The sequence below is a fragment of the Eutrema salsugineum genome, unplaced genomic scaffold (assembly GCF_000478725.1).
Source record: "Eutrema salsugineum unplaced genomic scaffold, Eutsalg1_0 scaffold_12, whole genome shotgun sequence".
Classification (NCBI taxonomy): domain Eukaryota; kingdom Viridiplantae; phylum Streptophyta; class Magnoliopsida; order Brassicales; family Brassicaceae; genus Eutrema; species Eutrema salsugineum.
In genome coordinates, this window is record NW_006256895.1 from 549,506 (window position 1) to 568,775 (window position 19,270).

Genomic DNA, 19,270 nt, shown 5'->3' on the forward strand with positions numbered 1-19,270 from the left:
CCCTCTCTCTCTCTTCCCAACTCTCTGTTTTTCTCTGTTTTTGGTAAGATTTTTCTTTAAGACTCGTTCCCCAACATTCGTACATTCGTAGATCTATTCTTGTGTGTCCATGCTTCTAATTCGCAAATGAAGTCTATGTAAATCTTTCGTAATTAACTATTAGTACACAATTACTCTGGTAGTCCATTATTATAGAAGTTTTGTTCGTGAATTGTATTTCTGCTGTTCAGTTTTTTAGATTTATATTTCGGGTGGCTAGGTATTTGTTTTTTTATAATCGATTAGGGTTTCCTTCAGTCTGGGCTACGGAATATAATAGTCATTTATTATAGTAGTTATTTATCAGTAGACAATGTTTTAATATATTCTAAACACCAGACTACTTCCTCCTTCATATTCATGATGGTAGTTAACTATTAGTAGTCATTACATTTTTTTTTTTTTTATTAAAATCTTAATTTCTACGTTGTGTTTTTGTTCAGCGATGAGTAGGTTGCCAGATAGGCTCTTCGCCTTAGGCAATGAACCTGAGAACAAGAAGGTCAACACTTACTTTTAGCTGAATTATGTAGACACAATTACTTATGTTTTGGAAGAAGACCATATGGAGAAGCTTTCCTCCTCCCAATTTGGGAAACTTATAGAAGCAGGAAACAAGATTGAATCTTCAGTGAGATTCCTTCACTTCATGTTGTCTAGGTAGTTGGTTACTAAAAAAAAAAAGCTGTGGTGTCTCTTTGCTGGTCAGCCCATTCGATTTTCTATTCGTGAGTTTGCTATTGCAATCGGGTTGAAATGTTCAGAATTGCCCCCGCAGTGTGAAGTAAACAAAAGGAAGCTCAGTAAGTATACAAAGAAGTTATTTGGCTCAGATAGAAATGCAACTCCTGGTTGGATAGCGACCACTCTTGCTGGCAGACTATACAAGGACAAGGAAACAAGATTTAAGCTTGTTCTCATCAATGGTGTTGTGTGTCCTACTTCTAAAAATGCAAAGATAAGCGGTGAACACATCTTGATGCTTAAAGATGTTGACAAATTCCTTGAAAATCATTGGGGTCGTAAATCATTTGATTTAACCATCGACGGCATCAAAACTAGGACAGCCAACTTGTCATACCTTTGCCAGCCTACTTGTGATTTTCAGGGTTTTTTACATGCACTACAAATGGTGATTTTGGAGTGTGCTCCTCTTATCTTGAATAAGGATGTTAAAGGTAAATCAATCAAGCCTTCTTTGGGGGATGATGAAGATGAAGAAGATGAATCCCCAACTATACGTCATGGTGCTGCAAAGCTAGTACATATCTCAATGCCTCATGTCAAGCATCTTGACAAGGACCAAAAGGTATTTTAATTAAGCAACTATGTGATAGTCATTCATAAGTAGTCACCTACGTCCAGTGTTATGTTAGTAATCGATACTGATAGTCATATACTGGTAGTCATATATTAGTAGTCGAAAACCCTTACACAAGATTGCCTTATAAGTGTACATACCAAATTAGTATAGTCACATATATATACATTAGTATTCGACTATATGTAATTGTATTATAGTAGTTGTTCACCTTATACTTTTTTGGTATATCAGGTAAAAGTTTGTCCAATTTTACTAGACGATGATAACCTGTTGGCTGATACCGATTTGGGAATAGATTATGATGACTCCGACGAATGCGTGGACAAGTTACTTGCTGCGATTTCACAAGGTGAAAAATTTTGTAGGAAATCGTGGAATTGTGGTAAAAAAGCAAGAGAAGGCAAAACCTTCATCTTCCCAAAATACAGCTTCTGAGGGTCCTTTAATGGATTCTGCTGCCACCACCATTCTCGATAAGGTCGATGGTGCAAATTCTGTGGTTTTACAGGAGCCTAAAAACCTTCGCGCAGATTTCGGAAATCTCCGTACAGAAGTCTCCACAGCATTGTCAACCTTCAAACGGGCAATTTTTGAACTACAAGGCTCTATGATTTCTCATCTAAAATGTAGTTTTATATTTTATTTAAGGTTGATGAGCACCTCAAAACTGTGGAAGAGAACACTAATAAAGAACCACTTAACATTGAACTCCCACAACAAGGAAAGGTTTGTGTTAGTAATCGTCTATTATATATTAATAGTTAATGTTCGTGTTAGTAATCGTTTGGGTTAGTAATCATCTATTTCTTATTGGGTGGTAGTTTACAGATGCGGTCAATCCCGACGCACAGATCCAAAACCCAGTAGGAGTTGAACCTCCTGTTTGGTCACTTGGTCTTACACAAAAAGAACAAAACATGTTACCGGGCACTAAGATTCCAGCAGCTGAGCACCCACCTACCCGTAAAAGTAAACGTAGCCCAACCTTCATCTGCAATGTCGGACTTCGTAGTTCCACGCCCAAAACTTGAGTCATTTCTTTCCACCACCCAACTCTGAACAAGTCACTCTCCTTCAAGCAAGGATGGAAGACAGTCGGTGAGTTAAAATTTTTTGATGAGTTTCATCATATTCAATGCGTGTTCATATTCTTATTTTTCTATTTTTTTAGGAATTTTCCATGCTGGGATTGGATATTCTTCTCGGTGAATGTCTTGAAAGAAATCGTCTCTTTGAAATTTCCTCTGTGGTAATCATTTACTAACACAACACTTTTGTCTAAAAGTTTAGTAGTTGTAAACAAGTAGTTGTCTACTGACTTACGTTCTCTTTCTTGCTAGTTTATTGACAGCTTAATTAGGTTATTCCATCATCAGTTGTCGGAATTGAACGATGTACACTCACAATTTGACTTCGTTGAGTATGCCTTCCTTCACGAGATTGTCCAGCTCCATCCACAGTTCATAAACCCACCAAAAAAAGAAACCAGTTACACTTCCAAGTGGTGCTCTTGAATATGTCAGAGGCAGGTGCTTATGGAATACTCAGATTGGTCGTATTTACTGTCCCTACCAAGTGGACAGTAAATACTGGGTGGGCTTATGCATCGATTTTGAGAGTCACAAGATTTCTGTCCTTAATGCTTACGAGGCTTTTAAGGAGATGAAGCTTAAGACCAGTGTCGCACCACTCGCACAGTGCCTACCACATTTCATAAGGAAAGTCGCCTACAATTCAGAGATGAATTCCGAAAAAATCGTGAAACCAATGTTCTATATATTGAAATTAGGTATGTAATTCTCTATACAGTGGTCATTGACTAAGTAGTAAACTACATGATGTAGTTGTTTACTTTTATTTGTCTATTATTGCAGGTCATCTTGGTGTGTTGACACTCATGTCACTACAGTTACACGCTTCTAATATGTCTTTTGACTTGGTTATTGGTGATGATGTTGTTCGTGATGCCTCTCTAAAGTTTGCATATGATCTCCTATGTTTGATCAAACCGTTTTCTTGATGAATGACTTTGTCAATCCGAAGGAACCATCTACTTAATCATTTTCAGCTTTGTTTGTGTTTTAAGATTTCATGGGATTTATCTTATCGTGTAGGAACTTATCCTATGTTGGAATATTTAGGAACTTATCTTATTTGTTATCAAATATATGTTGTGTTAGTTCAAAACTTAATAATCTTAAACTTATTTGTGAAATTATAAAGTTACTCTATATGAGGTGAATGGGCTTTGTTCATTAGCTATATATTATAAGTAGCTAATAATTAATGTACATGTACATTAATGTAGCTATTATTGGTAAGTAGTTAATTACATTTATGCAGTGTAAGGAAAGTACAAATTCATGTTTACTACTAGCTACATAGTAATTGTAAGTAACTATTAGTAAGTAACTGATCTAATAGGCAACTATTAATGTACATCTACATACTACTACTAATACAAACAAGGGTTTAAAAGACCTACTAACTATAGGAATTCAGGAGATTCAAAATTAACTACTAACTATTTGATATAAATATGTGACTATTAATAGTTTGTATTTGAAAGTTATAGCTACTATCTACAGTTTTCAAAATAGTCTAAACTGGCGAATATAATAAAGTCTCCAAATCCAACAATCATAGATGATAAAGGGAGAAGAGTATTAGAGGCATTACAAATCCAACAAAATCCAACAAGAGAATGTCATAAACTTAAAGATGTGTTGTATAAAAAAAGCTTCAAATTTGCAATAGCAAATAACCTAAACAAGATTTGGGTTGAAACATGATGCTTATCAGTCATTCTCACCGGATTTTGACCTGTTGGAGCTTCAGGCTGGCGGTGACCGTTGGCGATGCTTCATCCCTGTAACCTCAACGAAGCACATGCGTAGGACACACGTCCTTGTTCAGTTAATCGTTATCTTATTTCCTAATGGGCTATACGATTGGGCTTTATTGTAAACTTTGTTTAGGCTATATATTTCGATTCCACTTGTAAACTGTTGTCCCATGTTTTGGGCTTTAATGAAATATAAGGTCGACAAAAAAAAAGAATAACATAGGATTTGTGATTTTAATACAAATCACTCCAACTGCTAGAATGAATACACCCACAGATTTTGCATCATGAGGATTTGTGGAGACAGAATGATCTAGTATTAGTAGATTATTATTGTTTTGACTAGGGCTTGACATTCAGGTTCTCGGTTCACTTTGTTTTTGTTTTGAGGTTTTGGGTAGTTCAGATATAGGGGATATAGGAACCATATGAATCGATAGAATTGTTCCTAAAGTGAAGAGCCGCTTTGAATCCAACACATTTTTTGGTTCTGTTCATATGTTTTTATCTACTATCCGAATTATTTGAGTTATCCAAAATATCCAAAAATATAATCGAGTTATCTAATAACTTGAACTATCCGATATACTTGAGAAACTAAAACCTTCGAGTTATGATTACAATTTTGGGTATTTGGTTATGTCAAATCTAAATATATCTAATTTTATGTATATATTTATATTTTGAGTATTTAGATACTTATTCGAATATTTGTATGGTTCCGGCTATATTCCGATATCCTAAATATTTTTTTATAAAAAAACTATTTCAATATTTATGGTTATCCAAATCTGTTTAGTTTCTAGTACTTTGTTTCGATCCTATCAAGGAGAGACGGTTTCAGACTTGTTTATCAACAAACTTGATGATCGTAGCTGAAGGGAGAGGAGTCTTTCTATGACGACGTGAATTTCTTTCTCTCCATATGCTATTTAATGTTACTTGGAAAACATATCTAGCAAGAAAGAACGGGATGGGGTTGCTGGTGGTGGCTGAGATGATTGCGATGATACATTGCCAATCTGTGGAGAATTGTGATTTGAGGCCAAACATGTTAATTTTTATGTAATCTTTGATTGCTTTAGAATTTGCAAAAGAGACAAATTGCATGATTAAATTCGACTCGAAGCAATTCAATTGCCTAATATCCTCCTTTTTGTTGTTCTATGTTGCTGCTAATCAAAAGACTTTTTTGTTTTTCCTAATCGACAATCAAAAGACCATTTAAATCGGAAAAATCAAAAAACAAAAATTACACGATTTCACTATTAATTGGTAAATGAAAAAACTTATGGCACGAATCTAGATTGCACCGGAGACACAGAATGTGACAGACATGACCGTAGCCATCAAAATGGCCTTTACGCTTTAACCCTCACAAAGTCGTCAAAACTGTAAAACATCACAACAATTCCCGACTCTTTCTTCTCCACGAGCTAACCTCAGATCGGAGAATTCTTCTTCCTTCTTCCTGATCGCTGATCCTTTACCGAATATTGCTCAATCGTGTTCGAGAAGATCGCAGTTAGCTTCTTCCGAGGTTTCTTGTGGTTCGCGATTTTGGTTTGTTTTGCATATGAGAAATTAGGGTTTAAGCTTCCTTTTGGATCGATCTCTAGCCCCGGTGGCTTTGCTATAGCCAAGTAAAGAGCTGGGGGCGAATCAGTCTCATTCCCGCCATTATCCTGGCGTCGCCGATCAAACCAGGGTAGGATTCTGGGACTTTCTGCGACCTCTTCTAGGTAATGCCCCTCGCAACAACTCCTTACAGTTCATCGACTCCGTGAGCACCGTCGGATCTGATCGTACCATGGACTCAGTCGCCAGAGGTAACATCGCGTCTACAACCGGCGCTGCCGTGGAAGAGCCGGAGTATTTAGCTAGGTACCTCGTTGTCAAGCACTCGTGGCGTGGACGTTATAAGAGGATCCTTTGCATTTCCAGCGCCGGGATCGTGACGCTTGACCCGAACACTCTCTCGATTACTAATTCGTATGATACTGGAAGCAATTTTGATGGAGCTTCACCTTTGATTGGGAGGGATGAGAACACGGATAGTGTTGGTGGTGAGTTTACTATCAATGTTAGAACGGATGGGAAAGGAAAGTTCAAGGCTATGAAGTTCTCGTCTAGGTGCAGAGCAAGCATTTTAACCGAGTTGTACCGGCTTAGATGGAACCAAATTAGACCCGTGGCTGAATTTCAGGTGCTACATCTTAGGAGACGGAACGCTGAATGGGTTCCCTATGTAAGTTGTTTTCTTATAGTGGTTCCATTATCTAAGCTTTTATTCATGGTTTCTCTGATATTAGACCTTGATGGTTGCTCTTGTTGTCAAATTTGTTATTGGTGGTGAGTTTACTTTGGTTTTGAAGTCAAGTTGGACTAAGCCTTTCTGCTGTTTGACCTTTGACGTAATAATTAGAAGCTTCTGGTTTTTAGATAGTTTTTCATGTATTAGTATCTTCAATGTTTAATATCCTCTTGTGATGACGAACTGGTTAGGGCCGGAATGACTAGTTTCTTCAGTAGTTAACTAGATTTCACAAGACCAGTTTTATTTTTATTGTCTATGGGGTTGATTCCTTTTTTCATTCTTTTATCTGCTAGAATCAAGTATCATTTGAAAGTTGCAATTGGTCGTAGAAATTTAGAGAGGCCCTTTTACTAACTGAATCAATTTTTTTTTTTAATGGACTGAAATTTCTTTTCATCCGCAGAAACTGAAGGTCACATATGTAGGTTTGGAGCTCATCGATTCAAAATCTGGTGATTCACGCTGGATTTTGGATTTCAGAGACATGGGTTCCCCAGCAATTATTCTTCTCTCTGATGCATACCGGACAAAATCTACCGACTCTGCTGGGTTTGTTCTATGTCCCATGTATGGGAGAAAGTCAAAAGCTTTCAGAGCTGCACCTGGGACAACAAATTCCTCCATTGTCGCAAGTTTGGTATTAATGAGATACTTGGACATTAGTTGACAAGTTATTGCTATTGCTATATCTTGCGTTACTCTAATTGCTTTTAAACTTAATTACGCAATGCAACACTGCACATGTAGCTTAATGATTCCATATTTCATTTGCAGACTAAGACTGCAAAGTCTATGGTTGGGGTATTCTTGTCAGTCGATGGTTCACAATCGCTTCAAGCATCAGATTATATGACACAAAGGGGTAATAACAACCCCTCTTGCCTATGTGTCTTCTCTTGTTCAATTTGTTTCTTAATCTTGTTTTTCTTATTTCTTTTGATTGCCACAACTTCTTATAAACTTTACTATGCAGCAAAAGAAGCAGTTGGAGCTGAAGAAACTCCTAATGGGTGGTGGTCTGTTACTAGATTACGATCTTCTGCTCATGGAACTGTAAACATGCCTGGACTGAGCTTGGCTATTGGCCCCAAAGGAGGACTTGGTGAGCATGGGGATGCCGTACCCCTTCAGCTAATTCTGACTAAGGCCTCCCTTGTTGAGAGACGAATAGATAACTATGAAGTAAGTTGGCAACACGTTTTAGACAGATTTTCTATCTATATGACTATCTTATGCTGCTTTAATTTCTGTGTTTATTTGTTATTATTCCTGGATTTATTATCTAAAAAGCTTCCCATGCTATGGCCGTGCCTTTAATTGATTACAAGTCAAAGAAGTTACAACTTTGAGATGAAATGGAAGACTGAAAATGACTAGGAAGTAGCGTTACTTTATACTTGTTCAGTTTGGTTTTTTTCTGTCAAATACTGAGACTACTGCTTAGATGTGTGCAGGTTGTTATCGTTCGTCCTCTATCTTCAGTAAGTTCACTTGTCAGGTTCGCTGAGGAGCCCCAAATGTTTGCTATCGAATTCAATGATGGATGTCCAGTACATGTGAGTTTTTCTGCTTCTATGTTACATATTTATCCTTGATTATTACCTAATTTCTGTGCCACGTATTCTAGGTCTACGCGAGCATTTCCCGAGACAACCTACTTGCAGCAATTCTCGATATTTTGCAAACAGAAGTACGTAAACTTGTCATGTTTTAGAAATTAATGTTTGTCTTGAATATTTTCATATATTAATACTTTGCCTATATTGCACGGAAAATCTTTTGGTAGATGGGTATGCTGATATATGAAGGATATATATGATGCAGGGACAATCCCCGATACCAGTGTTACCAAGGCTTACCATGCCTGGTCATCGCATTGATCCGCCCTGTGGAAGAGTTAGTTTGATCTTTGGACCGCAACATCTTGTTGCTGATACGGAAACTTGCTCTCTACATCTGAAACATTTAGCTGCTGCTGCAAAAGATGCAGTTGCTGAAGGTGGGTCTGTTCCTGGTTGTAGGGCTAGACTATGGCGTAGAATAAGGGAGTTCAATGCTTGTATCCCATATACAGGTGTGCCAACCAATATTGAAGTCCCTGAGGTGACTCTGATGGCATTGATTACTATGCTCCCATCAACTCCAAATCTGCCTCTAGACGCCCCTCCGTTGCCACCTCCGTCGCCCAAAGCAGCAGCAACTGTCATTGGCTTTGTTGCATGTTTGCGTAGGTTATTGTCCTCCAGGACTGCAGCATCCCATATCATGTCTTTCCCTGCTGCCGTTAATAGGATAATGGGTTTACTTAGGAACGGTTCTGAAGGAGTGGCTGCTGAAGCTGCCGGGCTTATTGCATCCCTCATAGGTGGTGGCTCAGCAGATTTAAGTATTGCACCAGATTCCAGAGGAGAAAAACATGCAACTATCATGCATACCAAGTCTGTTTTGTTTGCTCAACAGGGTTATGTTACTATCCTGGTCAATCGATTGAAGCCCACGTCAGTCTCACCTTTGTTTTCCATGGCGATTGTTGAAGTGTTTGAGGCTATGGTTTGTGATCCACATGGAGAGACTACCCAATACACTGTTTTTGTAGAAATGTTACGCCAAATAGCTGCCCTACGACGTCGTTTATTTTCACTCTTTGCACATCCTGCCGAAAGTGTTAGGGAAATCATTGCTGTTGTAATGCGTACAATAGCTGAAGAAGATGCAATTGCTGCAGAGTCAATGCGTGATGCTGCTTTGCGCGATGGTGCTTTGTTGAGACATTTATTGAATGCATTTTCCCTTCCTGCCAGTGAACGGCTTGAGGTAAGTAGGCAGCTTGTGGCACTCTGGGCAGATTCTTACCAACCAGCTTTGGATCTTCTGTCTCGGGTTCTGCCACCTGGGCTTGTTGCATATTTGCATACACGCCCTGATGATGTTCTCGACAATATAAATCAAGAAGGATCGTCAACAAATAGGCGGCAGAAGAGATTACTTCAGCAGAGAAGAGGTCGCATAACAAGAGGAATGGGTGCTCAAGATTTTCCCCCTGGTAACAGTGTTGATACTGGTGATGCAGCAAAACATATGAGTGCAAATGCTTGTAGTGTAGCCGAGAATTTACAAAGGCCTGCTGCAGATTCTTCCTTTGAAGCTTCGAATTCGCAGACCTCTGCTTTTCCAGGTGGTCACAGTACTACTGCAGGGGTTTCACAAAATGGCTATCCAGCATTTGCTTCCAATCCGACAAATGCAAATGGGCATGAGCAACCTGAGACAAATGCATCCAATATGGTTGGTTCTGACCCAAACTTGTATGGCATCCCGAATTCAGTGCTTCCAGCACCTGCTCAAGTTATTGTAGAAAGTACACCTGTAGGTTCCGGAAAACTACTTCTAAATTGGCGTGAGTTTTGGCGTGCCTTTGGCCTTGATCATAATCGTGCAGATCTCATATGGAATGAGCGCACAAGGCAAGAATTAAGGGAGGCTTTGAAGGCTGAGGTTCACAACCTAGATGTCGAGAAAGAGCGCACGGAAGATATTACCCCAGGATCTGTGGCTGTCGAGGTCACAACTGGCCAGGAGACTATCCCACGTATATCTTGGAACTATTCTGAGTTCTCTGTTAGTTATCCTAGCTTGTCAAAAGAAGTATGTGTGGGTCAATATTATCTACGCTTGTTGCTTGAAAGTGGGAGCACTGGCAAGGCACAAGATTTCCCTCTCCGTGATCCAGTTGCTTTTATCAGGGCACTCTATCATCGCTTCCAGTGTGATGCTGATATGGGACTTACGATTGGTGGCGCTGTTCCGGATGAATTGGGTCCATCAGGCGATTGGTGTGATATGAGTAGGCTTGATGGTTTTGGTGGAGGGGGAGGAGCTTCTGTTAGGGAACTTTGTGCAAGAGCGATGGCGATTGTCTATGAGCAACACTACAGCGTAATAGGTCCGTTTGAAGGCACTGCACATATTACAGGACTGATAGATAGGACAGATGATAGAGCGTTGAGGCATCGCCTGCTTCTTCTCTTGAAGGTACAATAAATGATTAAAGTATCGTTTTCCCACTTTTTTTTTTATAATTATTCTAGCCATTCTTGTTAATATATTAACTTCTCAGTAGGTTTTGATGTATGCATATGCTCGTCACATACAATATTGTCCTGAGATAGTCAGACATCTAAGAGTATACATCTCTTTTCATGCTTTGTTGCTTACTTTTTTCTCGTACATGCAGGCTTTAGTGAAGGTCTTGTTGAACGTCGAAGGTTGTGTTGTTGTTGGTGGTTGTGTCCTAGCTGTAGATCTGCTGACGGTGGTTCATGAAAACTCGGAGAGGACTCCTATTCCGTTACAGTCAAATTTAATTGCTGCTACTGCATTTATGGAACCACAAAAGGAATGGATGTACATTGACAAAAGTGGTGCAGAAGTTGGACCTGTAGAGAAGGACGCCATCAGAAGTTTATGGTCTAAAAAGGACATTGACTGGACAACAAAGTGTCGGGCTTTTGGAATGTCAGACTGGAAGAAATTGCGTGATATCCGTGAACTTAGGTGGGCAGTAGCTGTCCGAGTTCCAGTCCTCACACCTACACAGGTGAGACTATATGGTTTACTTTATGTGTGTGACTGGCTATTCACCTTTGATTTTACCATGCTAAACTTTCCAAAACAAATATGCATTTCATGTCCTTTGCCTTATTATTCTGTTCTCATTCTGACATGTTTATGCAATACTCATTCTAATGGGTAAAACACTGCTCAGGTAGGGGATGCTGCGTTATCCATATTACATAGCATGGTTTCGGCACATTCAGATTTGGATGACGCTGGAGAGATTGTAACTCCGACACCAAAAGTAAAACGTATCTTGTCTAGCACACGTTGTCTTCCTCACATTGCTCAGGTAATGCCTTCTTCCTCTCTCCATTATTCTGCTTCTAGATGCGTTCATGATATTTTTGGTTGGTGTTATTAACCGGACCCAAGGGCCCTAGATTGGCGTTTAAGCATGCCTTCTTTCTCTCTCTGGGTTTTACCTATATTGTAGCATCTGAGAGAGGAGTTGCAACATAAGTCAGTATTTGAATCTTAATTAGTTTTTCTCTTCAACTGGAAGTTGGGGAGCGCAATTTTTTTGTTTTTGCCCCATTGTTAATTCTGATGTCTTCCCAAATTTTGGAAAAGGCTATGCTTTGTGGCGAACCAGTGATTGTTGAGGCAAGTGCTGCTCTTCTGAAAGATGTTGTTACCAGAAACCCTAAAGCGATGGTCCGCCTGTACAGCACAGGTGCCTTTTACTTTGCCCTTGCTTACCCTGGATCCAACCTGCACTCAATCGCACAACTCTTTTCGGTCACCCACGTGCATCAAGCTTTTCATGGTGGGGAAGAAGCTACTGTTTCCTCCTCTCTGCCCCTTGCTAAGCGAAGCGTATTGGGTGGTCTTCTCCCGGAATCCTTATTATACGTGTTAGAACGTAGTGGACCGGCTGCGTTTGCAGCTGCCATGGTTTCTGATTCTGATACTCCAGAGATTATATGGACACATAAAATGAGAGCAGAAAATCTTATATGTCAGGTATTTACATATTTGTTACTGCGGCTTTTAGGTCATTTTCTTTTGACCACTATCTGTAAACTGTCATTTTTTTTTGAGTTTTAATATATTGTTCCTATCTCTTCAGGTTTTGCAGCATCTTGGTGATTATCCCCAGAAATTGTCACAGCACTGCCACTGTTTGTATGATTATGCTCCCATGCCACCTGTTACATACCCAGAACTCAGAGATGAGATGTGGTGTCATCGTTATTATCTTAGAAATTTATGTAATGATATTCGATTTCCAAATTGGCCGATTGTTGAGCATGTCGAGTTTCTACAATCATTGCTCGTGATGTGGCGTGAAGAGTTGACTAGGAAACCCATGGATCTTTCTGAAGAAGAAGCTTGCAAAATTCTTGAGATATCGCTGAATGATGTTTCAAGTGATGACTTGAACGGGAGGGTTCAAGTTGGGTCAAATGAGGAGATATCTAATATATCGAAGCAAATTCAAAACCTTGATGAAGAGAAACTTAAGCGCCAGTATAGGAAACTTGCGATGAAGTACCATCCCGACAAAAATCCAGAAGGAAGAGAGAAGTTTCTGGCTGTTCAGAAAGCTTATGAATGCCTACAGGTATGTCAACCGGACTCTGATCATTGTCTGGAATTGAGGTTTCCTTCGGTTATATATTTAGCACCTTTGTTTGCTATTGTAATTCATTGTAGAGCATTGGGTCGTCTCGTTATATGTTGAAAAGTACAAACATCTTCGATACCAGCAGTTGATCCATGTTCAAGTCAATTGATGAATGCTAAGTGTAGTGATTGCTTTGTTTTTCCTATTAGTAGAGAAAATATTGGTCAGCGTTTTCCTTTATGGTGTTTGTACGATAGACAAGTCTATCTAATTGGAGTATGTACATATGTTCGTGTTATCAACCAAGGAGTACCTAGTAGAGAGAAGAAAGCCAATCTAAGTATAGACGACATAGTCAGATATTCTCGTCTAATTTGCAGTTATTGAACATGCTCAACTTTTAACTCAAGAAGTTCATTGTTTCTCCTATCTTTGAAACTCTGTCAATTTGTTTTAGTCGCAACTCCATAAATATGATCTAGTGTTATATTTGTTTTCCTTTTTTTTGCTCTAGATTTTATATTTATAATATTAAATTCATCCCTTCTTCTACTCGTAGGCAACAATGCAAGGATTGCAAGGTCCTCAGCCTTGGAGGTTACTGCTTTTACTGAAAGCGCAGTGCATCTTATATAGACGTTATGCACATGTGTTGCAGCCATTCAAATATGCTGGCTATCCAATGTTACTTGATGCAGTTACAGTGGACAAGGAGGACAACAATTTTCTATCTAGCGATAGAGCCCCTCTCCTTGTTGCAGCATCAGAGCTTGTTTCATTAACGTACGTAGTTCTCTTGCCAAAAAAATTGCAATTCTAATTTTATTTATTTCCATTCCTTCAATGTTATCTGTTTGACCTACTTTACTTTCTGCTATCAAACGTTTCAGCTGTGCTGCATCGTCATTGAATGGTGAAGAACTAGTCAGAGATGGTGGTGTGCAGCTTCTTTCGACTCTTCTTTCCCGCTGCATGTGTGTGGTTCAGCCAACAACTTCACAAAACGAACCAGCTGCAATCATTGTCACAAATGTAATGCGTACATTTTCTGTAATAAGTCAGTTCGAAAGTGCAAGGGCTGGAATTCTAGAGTTATCCAGTCTGATTGAAGACATTGTGCACTGTACGGAATTAGAACTTGTGCCTGCAGCCGTTAATGCCGCTCTTCAGTCTATTGCCAATGTTTCTGTCTTCTCCGAACTTCAGCATGGTCTGCTAAAGGCCGGTGCCTTGTGGTGCGCTATTTTTCTGCTCTCTTTGTTCTCATCAATATGTTCTTGTAACATATTAACCAATGGCTGTACTTCTATTGATTAATGCATCTATTTGTTCAGGTACATTCTCCCATTATTACTACAATATGACTCAACTGCAGAGGAATTTAATTCTGTCGAGTCTCATGGGGTTGGTGTTAGCATTCAAATTGCCAAAAATGAGCATGCCGTACAAGCATCACAAGCCCTGTCAAAGCTTAGTGGACTGTGTGCAGATGAGGGTTTGACACCTTACAATGCTGCTGCGGCTGATGTTCTCAGGGCTTTGCTGACTCCAAAGCTTGCTAGTATGTTGAAGGATGATGTTGCCAAAGAATTGTTGACCAAACTTAACACAAATTTGGAGACACCAGAGGTAAAGCTTCCTTGTTTACTATTTTTTTTTTTTTTAAGCCTGACCAGCTTAAGAATACTGAGATGAATGGTGCATACACATCTTCAGTATCCACATTTCCATGTATGTTTGTTCTATACTTGAGTGTAAAGTTGTGTTTTTGTCTCTCTCATGATAAAGAGATGTTTGATGTCATCATATTGCAGAACTTTCTGTTTCTTAAGATTTTTCTTTGCATGCACATACGAAATCTTGATGAACACTTCTCTGAGTGTTAAAGCTTGTTAAGGTTTTGGCAGACTATAACTGTATCAAATTTTTGTTTCACAGATTATCTGGAACTCTGCAACTCGATCAGAGCTTTTAAATTTTGTGGAAGAACAACGTGCCTGCCAGGGCCCTGATGGTTCATATGATCTGAAAACTGCCCAATCTTTTGCATATGAGTCACTGTCAAAAGAGGTCTATATCGGCAATGTTTACTTGAAAGTCTACAATGATCAGCCCGACTCAGATATCAGTGAACCCGAAGCATTCTGCAATGCTCTAATCGACTTTATATCATCTTTAGTGCATACTGAGTTAACCCCTGTTACTGAGGACAAAAAATTGATTGAAGACAGCAGGTCATCTAATGATACTCCAGAACCTCAAATTATTGTCGCAGAACCCTCATCGATTGAAGGACATTCTGATAATGAATCATCATCTGAGGGGATGAAGAAGGAAGAACACTATCTGATTTATCACCTCCAATTAGGATTGACTGCTCTTCAGGTACTCATATGGAGCATGTGAATGTTTAAATATCAAAATCAACATATCTGACATTTCTTTAACTTTTTTTCCGCAGAACTTGCTTACAAAGTATCCAGATCTGGCTTCAGTGTTTTCGTCTAAGGAGAGATTATTACCTCTCTTTGAATGTTTTTCAGTGCCCATTGCATCAACAACTGATATTCCAAAACTCTGCTTGAATGTCCTGTCTCGCCTTACTGCTTATGCTCCTTGCTTGGAAACAATGGTATCTGATGGATCTAGTCTTCTTCTCCTCTTGCAAATGCTTCATTCTGCACCTTCTTTTCGCGAGGGTGCTCTCCATGTTCTGTATGCTTTGGCAAGCACACAAGAACTTGCTTGGGCTGCTGCAAAACATGGTGGGGTAGTATACATTCTGGAACTCTTATTGCCATTGGAAAGTAAGATTCTCGATTGATTGTCTTTCCCTTTAGGCTTTTTGATTACATGCAATGGATCATTGACACAAAATGGTCTTGTGCAGAAGAAATTCCCATGCAGCAGAGAGCTGCAGCGGCTTCTTTGTTGGGGAAGCTTGTCGCACAACCAATGCATGGGCCTAGAGTTGCTATCACTCTAGTGAGATTCCTTCCAGATGGTCTTGTATCAATAATTCGTGATGGACCTGGGGAGGCTGTTGTACATGCGCTTGAGCGGACCACCGAGACTCCAGAACTTGTGTGGACACCAGCAATGGCAGCATCTTTATCTGCACAGATTGCAACCATGGCATCAGATATATATCGTGAACAACAGAAGGGCTGTGTTATTGAATGGGATGTACCCGAGCAGTCACCTGGTCAACAAGAAATGAGAGATGAGCCGCAGGTTATTTTTTTTATATCAACCTATATATGAATCAGAGCTGTAGGGAAAGAGTTCCTTGTAGTGGAAGCATAATTCTTGTCAAATTTTCTCTCTGTAGGTTGGTGGAATCTATGTCAGGCTTTTCTTAAAAGATCCAAAATTCCCTCTAAGAAATCCAAAAAGATTCTTGGAAGGACTGCTGGATCAATATTTGTCAGCAATGGCGGCAACACATTATGAACAACATCCTGTTGACCCTGAGCTCCCTCTCCTTCTCTCTGCTGCATTAGTTTCTTTGTTGCGTGTGCATCCCGCACTTGCAGATCACATAGGATATCTCGGGTATGTCCCCAAACTTGTCGCTGCTGTGGCGTATGAGGGTAGGCGGGAAACAATGTCTTCAGGAGAAGTAAAGGCTGAAGATATTGGCTCTGAAGGAGTGAATGAAAATGCTGATCCCTCAAGCCTACCTGGACAAACCCCTCAAGAACGTGTGCGCCTTAGTTGTTTACGTGTTCTACATCAACTTGCTGCTAGTACCGCATGTGCCGAAGCAATGGCTGCAACTAGTGCTGGGAATGCCCAGGTTCTCTGCTCTAATTTCTCTTCTCTTGCACACACTATTAATTGATTTTTGCGACATTTGAAATGACTCTCGAGTTGATTAAACACCAGGTGGTTCCACTTCTTATGAAAGCAATAGGATGGCATGGTGGGAGCATTTTAGCACTTGAGACACTTAAGCGTGTTGTCGTTGCTGGAAACCGGGCAAGAGATGCTCTTGTTGCGCAAGGCCTAAAGTGAGTCATCCTGTTACTACATGATTTTTCCTTGGTATTCAATCTGACAGTTTCTCACATCTTATTTATCTCGAAACCCGAATAAATTTCTGGAAAATAGCCGTTTTAGAAGTGCTTAAAATTTGGATTCAGTTTGTCTAATGTAATACAAACTGTTGTGAAAATTTGGCAGGGTTGGTCTTATTGAGGTTCTTCTTGGGCTGCTTGACTGGAGAACGGGCGGAAGGTATGGGCTTAGCTCTCACATGAAATGGAATGAATCGGAAGCATCGATCGGGCGGGTGCTCGCAGTTGAGGTTAGTTTCAGTAACGTTGATGATTTAGCGAGATGCTGTTTTGTTTGTTGGATGTTAGTGTAACACACTGATGAAATATTTCGAATCATATATTCTCAGGTATTGCATGGTTTTGCAACAGAAGGTGCACATTGTTCAAAAGTGCGAGAGATACTTGACGCTTCGGAAGTAAGTTGTGAAAAATGAAAATTATGAATAATAATGTCTTGTTCAAGTGTGTTTATTTTTTTGGGTTATAAACAATGATTAATTTTTGATAGGTGTGGAGTGCATATAAAGACCAAAAGCATGACCTCTTCCTCCCATCGAACACACAATCAGCGGCTGGAGTGGCTGGCTTTATCGAGAACTCATCCAACAGACTCACGTACGCCCTCACCGCTCCTCCTGCTTCTTCTTCGTCTCCTTGACCATTCCTGCCTTTTTGTATATCCTTTGTAAAGTTCCCTTCACTTCCTTGCTTTTGGTCTTTTCTATAGAGAACATATTGTCGTTTTGTAAATGTTTGATGAGGAAGTAAAGATATTGTGGTTTTTTACTTGTATCCCTACCATTTTTCTTCTTGTGTACCTCTATATGATTTCTTTTGTTAAAATCATAATGTAGTTCCAAAATCTGAAAGTCTGATTTTTGTTTTTGTTTCTCTCTCTTGATATTTATCTGTTGTGCGGAGTGAGTTGAATACTACTTAGGCTAATGCTATAGTAAAGGGAACAATTGTAAGTTAGGGCACTCGAATTGTAGTTGAAGCGTGTGAGCGTCAACCGATGATTGTAAATGTAACAAATAAAAATGTGATTAGAAATAACAGATTAATTAGTGTTACAGGGTTATGTTTGAAGACTCGTTCTATTGATGAAACCTAACTATTCTTACATGGAAATGATTCCCTTTTTGCTTTTTGAATAAAAGAATAATGATTGGGGTCACGGGGCTCACGGGGCTCACGGCCACGGGTTTACAAATGGATGTAGAGAAGAGAAGTCTGATTTTAGTTGACATTTTGGATAATGACAATCAAAAGTATATATATATATATATATATATATATTTTTTTTTTTTTTTTGTCAAGGGATATTTATTTTATTGGATTAGAAAATTCGTCAAAAGCATTAGTGATCATTTTAGCTATGGGTCTGAATGGTTATAATATTTCAAAACATTGGTTTTAATAGATACCAATTACAAATGCGATAAAAATCAGCATTAACACTTTGCAGTTGTTATTGTGTCACTACCTTTTAGGCTTTTACCACTCTAATCACATTTTCTTAGTTCAATATCGCTTACTGCTCCCTCTTTCCATTAAGACAAAACATTGTGTTGGGTATAAATAATTCCCCTTAGGGAAGATAACTCACGTGGAGCCACCTATGATATAGTAGAAATGTAGACTATAGCCCTAGATCTAAAAGTGCACTATGAGACTATGTAATCGAACCATTGGACATGTTATGACAGGTTATATGTGGTGTGGTTATCAATTCCCAAAACCACTGTACCACAAAAAGGACATAACCCGATTATACGAATCCGGCCATGTAAACTCTATAAAAATCATTAGAGGATCCATATCTTCTCATTACAAAATTTGTGGAGTAATACACCTTCTCAGAGAACACTTTCTCTAAACACCAGCTTTTCAGTCTTCAAGATACAACTTTGAAACTTACTTAAAATTAACTAAACTCGCTGATACTTTGTGGATTCATCATTCTTCATGACCCGAAGCCATCCATAGATTCTTCCATACACTTCCATTCTGGTTTCTTTACTTTATTTTTTTTATTTACACATCTCTGTTGTAGTATTTATTGGTTGTTTACTGACTTAAACATCAGAGGAGACATTTAAAAAAATATTTCACCATCGTATTTTTTTAGCTCTAATGTTCATTATTATTTGTTTAAGAGACAAACATGTGTTCATGACAAAAAAAAAAGAGACAGACATGTGTTCTCAAGAGAACGAAAAATACCTCAAATACTTTTCGTCCACAAATATATATACTCTGATACTTATATTTTTTATTTTAATTTATTACTCACTTTTTTCAATCATTATTATATTCAAATTTTATTTGGTTATTATTTTTTGCTAGATCTTGTTTATATTGTAAATTAATTTATGGAATCTGTTTCAGAAAATTCATTGACTTAATAAAAAGTATGAGATCCCTTTAAATTGTTTCTGCTTTTGGCAGCAAAAAAATATATTTATATGTGCTTGGAGAGATTTAGAACAGACACACC

At 38.9% G+C, this 19,270-nt stretch overlaps 1 protein-coding gene across 2 annotated transcripts; it reads left to right on the top strand.

Annotated features, from left to right (window-relative positions):
* The first annotated feature begins 5,580 nt into the window (after positions 1–5,580).
* On the top strand, positions 5,581–17,632 carry LOC18025509 (dnaJ homolog subfamily C GRV2). Of its 2 annotated transcripts, XM_006408547.2 has the most exons (22): positions 5,581–6,456; positions 6,929–7,162; positions 7,300–7,387; positions 7,499–7,707; positions 7,980–8,081; positions 8,153–8,215; positions 8,350–10,557; positions 10,760–11,122; positions 11,291–11,431; positions 11,713–12,105; positions 12,212–12,706; positions 13,269–13,492; positions 13,600–13,944; positions 14,044–14,338; positions 14,648–15,094; positions 15,171–15,516; positions 15,600–15,943; positions 16,041–16,508; positions 16,598–16,722; positions 16,895–17,018; positions 17,118–17,186; positions 17,279–17,632. In XM_006408547.2, exons 1-22 carry the CDS (start codon positions 6,019–6,021, stop codon positions 17,426–17,428), a joined length of 7,671 nt encoding a protein of 2,556 aa, XP_006408610.1. In that variant the 5' UTR covers positions 5,581–6,018; the 3' UTR covers positions 17,429–17,632. The 2 variants fall into 2 exon arrangements, with proteins under 2 accessions (XP_006408610.1, XP_024015994.1); XM_024160226.1 differs by lacking the exons at positions 5,581–6,456; positions 6,929–7,162 and having other exon boundaries at positions 7,970–8,081.
* Positions 17,633–19,270: the final 1,638 nt, after the last annotated feature.

What these genes read in the sequence shown, in the direction of transcription:
- LOC18025509 (XM_006408547.2), top strand. Translation starts at nt 6,019, where the DNA reads ATGGACTCAGTCGCCAGAGGTAACATCGCGTCTACAACCGGCGCTGCC. An exon ending in GCCTGCTTCTTCTCTTGAAG is followed by an intron (nt 10,558 to 10,759) that starts GTACAATAAATG and finishes TCGTACATGCAG; the next exon opens with GCTTTAGTGAAGGTCTTGTT. An exon ending in TCAGAGCTTGTTTCATTAAC is followed by an intron (nt 13,493 to 13,599) that starts GTACGTAGTTCT and finishes CAAACGTTTCAG; the next exon opens with CTGTGCTGCATCGTCATTGA.